The sequence below is a fragment of the Cibotium barometz genome, chromosome 38 (genome assembly GCF_041138505.1).
Source record: "Cibotium barometz isolate CiBa-2024 chromosome 38, ASM4113850v1, whole genome shotgun sequence".
Lineage (NCBI taxonomy): Eukaryota > Viridiplantae > Streptophyta > Polypodiopsida > Cyatheales > Cibotiaceae > Cibotium > Cibotium barometz.
Genome location: NC_141083.1, coordinates 18,977,153 through 18,983,152, shown reverse-complemented (window position 1 = coordinate 18,983,152; position 6,000 = coordinate 18,977,153). Strand labels below are relative to the sequence as shown.

Genomic DNA, 6,000 nt, shown 5'->3' with positions numbered 1-6,000 from the left:
ACTTTGAATCATTGGGGACAAGACTATGAGCTCCCCAAAGGTTACATTTATCATTTGGGTCTCTTTAAATCAACCACTAGACCTCCCTATCCCAATGCAAATTCCTCTTGCAAAATTTTTCTCTTCACCTTTTTCACCCTTGGGGTCCGCTAGTCCCTCCATCTATCTTTGCTTTTGATGAAGCATCTTCAACCTTCTCTTTCTCTTTTCTTTTTCTTTTTGCCATGATGGAATCGTTTGCCTTCTCTTCATTTTCATCCATAAGGTCCAAAAGAATGGAAACCATTGGTATTTGCTCCTAATCACCCTTTTTCCTTGCCTTTGGATGTGGGTAGTTTAGCCTCATGCGTCCCCTAACCTAGCAAGTGAAGCAAACCACGTTAACAAGACCTCTTGGAATCTTACCTAAATTTAGACAAGTGTTTCTCTACTCCCTTCCTTTTATCATTTGGAGTTGTAGGTCAATAAGTTCAAAGGTCAATCTATCAAATTTAGCATCCTCTTCCTTTAAACTTTAGGTTGGAAGTTGCTCTCTACTAGCCAATTTCCATTTTCACATTGGCCAAAGCTTCACTCTTTATGGCAATATTAAAGGCATCTTCATAAGACCTTGAATCCTTTGCCAATACCTTGGCCTTTAGCTTCCTCATTTTTAATGTTCTAACCCAATCAAGGCAATTTCTATACCACCTACCTCTTGAAAATGTCTAAAAGAACCTTACACATATCTACTCAAGAGGTCCTTACACTTGTGGCCCATGATGACTCTAAACATGCTCCCTTGTTGCTTAAAATGATCCAGTTTTTGCAACAGGCCTTCCTTGGCTTTCGTATGCCAAAAATATCAACCAATCCTGCTTTCCCAATCGCCTTGAGTCTCTTCATAAGCCCCTCTAATCGAGTGCAAGTTGAAGCTTCAAGAAAATGCAGCATAATTGCCTTGTTGATTTTACAACCCTAGTTAAAAATCTCACAAATAGGCTAATATCACAAGGTATTGGAACCATAAAAAATTACCAAATCCATATAAGTCACCATAACCACAAACAAGATAACAAAACATATCCTTCGCATAAAATTTTAATCAAATCGTGCTTTCTCTAACAAGGGTAAATAGTGACCATCGATCAATGTAATCCAAAGAGGTCTCCGATTAAAGTCTAAGAGGCATCTTGCTGCCTCCAACTCGATGGTGTTGTCTAAGCAAGGCCTCTCAATGGCGATAGAGCTCTAGTAGGTGTATACCTAGGTATCTCTTATCCTCAAACTGCATAACCTACGAGAGAGAATCAAATCCATCTTAAAAAAGAAAGTGGAGTCTCCCACAAATCTCATGGTATGGTGAAAGGAAGGGTATGTGGGTCAAACCAGGTACCTAAAATTACATTCCTAGTAAGCTAAATGGCCAACTGCAAAATACAGTTTGTATCCAATGCGTGTGATGGTTTGAAAGAGGGCACGATGACTAGGGGAGCTACTCCAAACTCAGCTTGGATGAATTACTCCTAATTATACATGAAAGCATAATCACTTACAACCGCTCATCCTCCAAGCCTCCCCCTAAATCTGGTCTACCAAAAGAAGGCATATGTCGCAATAGGATACACAAAAGAGTCAAAACGCTAGCACTTGGTGTAGGGCTCCTATAGCCTAGAAACATTCTCTCTCCATACAAGCCAAAGCTGCATATCTTAAAGCCAAGTGGGGCTGGGCAGCTAGTCTCATGGAAAGATCGAGCCTGTAAAGATCACCCCGAGGTAAAAAGAAGATGAGATATATGAAAAAGATCGACAAGATCTCACCCAATAGGTAGTGGTAAAGATCATGATTTTGGTTTTACCGATATTAACCATGAGATGTCTCCACTCAAGAAACCTCTACAATGTAGCATCAATAAGTCTCTCAGCTTCTGTCCTCCATACAACAAAATCGACACCATACAACAAAAAACCCTACAATGTAGCATCAAGAAGCAGCTCAGCTTCTCTGTCCACGATACAATAAAATGGACACCATTGTCTAAGCCAACCGTGGGCTTGTCTCTCCAAAGCTATCCACAAACGATCTCTCTCAAAACCCAAATCAAGAGAGAGAGCATCCTAGTTTGACCTCAATAGTACTGCTGATGTCACTTGAGAGATCTTTGGTGCCCAGATATCGTGCCAATCTCACAGCCTCATAAATTACCTCCCATATCATGTGTATTAAGCCCTTTGTAAATGGTTCAAAAGTCCTCATAGTAAAGACACTTGAGTCAGCAGCATTCCTGAAATTTACAAAACAACAACAGTGTTGCCTGTGGATCTAAAATCAAATATACAACCCCGTCATCACTTCTAAAGTATAGATAATTAAGTTGAAAAAAATTTAAAGCAAAATAAACTGAAGTTCTGTCGTAAAAAGCAGAAAGACTTGTGTTTATATAATGATAGTAAGAGGGAAAAGTGGTAGATGTAAAAAGCAGAAAGACGTGTGTGTGGGGGGGGAGAGAAAAGAAAGAAAGTTATATTAAACGTCTTCAAGAGACCCAGTGGATGTATGAGACCAAAAGTAATACAAAAATGTCCATGTAAACTCATCATGGTACAAAAGAAAACAAAGAGTAGAGCTATGAGCTGGGAATGTCAAATCCGAGCCATAAGATACAAAGTCGGAGAGAGAGAGAGAGAGAGAGAGAGAGTTCGAAAACTATTATGTTCCTTATGAAATCCCACATGCATGAAAAAGAAGAAAACTAATGCACCTATACAGCACACCAGTTGTATTTGCGCTCTCATTTCAATCGAAGCTCATACATACGAAACCAGAATGTACAAGAACCAACCGTTCCAACCAGTTATCAACTTTCATTCTAAGTGATCATTTGCAACATAAAGCTTTAAGCGCTATCTCATTGAGGCTCACAGCCAGAGTAGCAGTACTTCATGCCCCAGCCATCACAGCTCACTGGCAATATATCGCTTGATCAATTTGAGGCGGTATGGTCTTGATCTCCGTGCCCAATTCTTGCTCAATTTTGTATCTGCAAAAACACCAAACACTAATTTCAAGTACCAGAGAAAGATCAGCAATAAAGCTTTTTTCCTTACATGAGCTTGTTGTACTGGGTCTTACAAATTGAAGCGATCTTCATAGGTGATGAGATTTACAGCCAACCCAAGATGCCCAAATCTCCCTGAGCGTCCAACCTGCAAAGGAAAAAAATTGAAATAGGCAGTGACTGAGAGACCCGGCATGTGACGCATGTGACTGTGGTTGTGCGCGCATGCATGTGTATGTACTGGAAAGAAAATCTTGAGAAAGTTGCATTGACAGGCCTGTCACAGTGCACACACCAATTCAACCTTACCCTATGAAGATAGGTCTCAGAATTTTTGGGGAAATCAAAGTTGATAACCACATTTACAGCTTGAACATCAATGCCCCTTGTGAAAAGATCTACAGAAGATGGTAAAATTTTAAGTGTCAGGAAGGCCCTGCAACATGTAGCTCAAAAAAGAGGGGCAGATAAGCACATGCAAGGAACGAAAAAAGCACCTGAGCAAACAAGATTCCGACATGCACCATTCCTGAAGTCATGAAATACCCTGTTCCGGTGTGACTGCACCATCTTTGCATGAATGTAAAAGCAGGAGTATCCAAGTTCGGTTATCTTCTTAGCCAGAAGTTCCACACGGTTTACAGAGTTGCAAAATATGATAGACTGATTTATTTGAAGCTGAAGGGGGAGAAACAGACCACACCAAAAAAACAAATTTTCTTTGAAAAAAAAAAGACAAGGTTTTATGAACGAAAGCAAGAACAACAAAATAAAGCTTGTAGAAAAAGGTCGATGTAGATATGGAGGATTTTTCTGATCAACAAAAAGCCAGTTACATCCTCTCTTGACGCACCTTAGAGAAAAGCGTGTTAAGGCAATGCACTTTTTGCCTTTCCTCCACGAAGGCATAATATTGTGTGATGCCCTTCAATGTCAGCTCGTCCATCAAATTTATGATGTAGGGCTTCTGAAGAAACTTTTCCTTGAAGTACTTGACAGTGACAGGGAAGGTTGCTGAAAACAGTAAGATTTGCCGGTTTGCAGGAAGAAACCTAATAAGCTGCTCAACTAGTGGTTGAAACTCGGGAGACAGAAGTTTGTCTGCCTGTAATGAAAAAGAAAACACATATCCTTGTCAGAGAAGACAAAAATTTGAACAGCCCCATGAATGCTGTTAAGCTTTTCTAGCTATGCTTTACCTAAGTCCATTGCTCAGAACATTGGTCCTTTATCCAAAGTGATGACGTATGAGAACCAGAGGGGTGTGTATCTCTGCTTAAAACTCATGGACATAGTCTTACAACACCACACTTGCATAGAGACACACCACCCACATGCTTTACTTGAGATTCACACACGTGCCCTCTCATGACAGCACACTTGCAGACAGAAAGGCACCACCCACATATTCCTTCTTTCAAAAGATCTGCCAATGCAATGTGTGAAACTAGGGGATGTGCTGCCGTGAGCAGACATAAACACATTGAAAAAATACAAGGTGTATGTGATCAAGGATTTATTACATTTGTGGAACAGCTAGAGAGATTGCCGATATGTGGATGTGAACATGTGCAAGTGATTTGCAGTGATATGCATGTGTGTGCAAAAGCCAAGAGACAAGTATAAATGGATGTGCATACCACGTAACCATTGGCACTTTGACTATGCCAAGATACCTGTGTGAACAAGTGCAATTGCAAATGTGAGAATGCATCAAGCCTAATGTGAATGTGTGTGCATTTAATTTGTGTACTTTTGAATTTTGTGTCCAAAATGTCCAAGAGCGGGATTCGCAGTTGAGTTCGTGGGAGAGCGAGATTTAGCAGCACTTCATCTCTACACTTGACACGCAAGATTTTCTTTGAGCAGGCAAGAGATCCTGTGATGGACGAGAATGTTCATCTTGACGACGACCACACGATGATGACATGACAGTTGATGTCTTGGTCAACAAAGTAGACTTCGACGCAATGACGACCTTGCTTGAGCAGCAGATTTTGAACCTTACCAACACCATAGTTGTTATGCAAGCTACATTGGTAGGTTTGGTGATAGCAGGGGGAGCTCGGACATCATTAGTAGCACCCTCCTGGAACCCTCTACGAGGAAAAAAAAGCATAGGACTCAAGAGACACTAGACTCCTGGCTCCAAAAGCGGGGTACACACTGTAAGTTTTTCCCTGAGGATAAAAACATATGGATGGTACACAGGTTCCTGATTGTAAAAGCCCTTACCTGGTGTGGAATGAGTTACAAGTGAATCCCACGACGTGGGTAGATTTTTCCAAGAAGGATTCATGCACGCCGAGAACAAGTACAACACAGTACCCAAGTTTATGGAAATGAAGAATATGCCTCTTGACACATCTACAGAAATTTAGAGAGTTGCACGCTCAAGCAACTCACATGGTTTTTGGAATTCTTTGTGGATGGATTGCTAGATGGATATCAGCTCCAAATTGGGAACAAGTAAAACAAAACATTGGATGATGCCATCCGATATACTAAGATTTAGAATGAGAGCGCGGTGAAGAAACAACCAAAGAAACCCCAAAAACCCTCATTGATAGACCAGGCAATATACCGGCATAAACAAAAGTTAAAGCATGGGAAGGCATCATAGATTCCTGGAAAAACCCAACGTCAATCACAGACTTTGAGGGACCCCAAATCGAAAAAATCAAAGAAAGCAAAGCAAATACTTCAGTACATTGAGGAAGGTCGGTGCTTCTGTAAAATGCGAGGATTATCCTTTGATAAATACTTTCAGCCCTTGGTTCTTGAGGATGAATAGCACAATGTACAGAAGATAAGAGTGCAAAAGAGAGAGAAGACAAATACACAATATTGGGTCCCAAATACCCTTCGAAGGGCCCTGCCCATGTGATGTATTTTCTTTATTGAATGAGTAGATGACAATATTCTGGCTGTAATTAACCTGGACTGTACTGAGGCGACTT

At 40.7% G+C, this 6,000-nt stretch overlaps 1 protein-coding gene across 7 annotated transcripts in view; it reads right to left on the bottom strand.

The window, feature by feature from the left end:
- Positions 1-1,755: 1,755 nt before the first annotated feature.
- LOC147616417 (DEAD-box ATP-dependent RNA helicase 12-like) overlaps positions 1,756-6,000 on the bottom strand; it is a 63,513-nt gene continuing 59,268 nt past the window's right edge. For 3 of the 7 annotated variants that reach the window (XM_086777492.1, XM_086777493.1, XM_086777496.1), the window contains 5 exons: positions 3,894-4,145; positions 3,538-3,718; positions 3,350-3,438; positions 3,115-3,188; positions 2,487-3,022 (listed from right to left, as the gene is read on the bottom strand). In XM_086777492.1, coding sequence (XP_086633618.1) covers positions 2,944-3,022; positions 3,115-3,188; positions 3,350-3,438; positions 3,538-3,718; positions 3,894-4,145 — 675 coding nt within the window. In that variant the 3' untranslated portion in view covers positions 2,487-2,943. Of the gene's footprint in view, positions 2,268-2,486; positions 3,023-3,114; positions 3,189-3,349; positions 3,439-3,537; positions 3,719-3,893; positions 4,146-6,000 lie in introns of those variants that run through there. The other 4 variants (XR_015262494.1, XR_015262495.1, XM_086777494.1 and 1 more) reach the window with 3 other exon arrangements.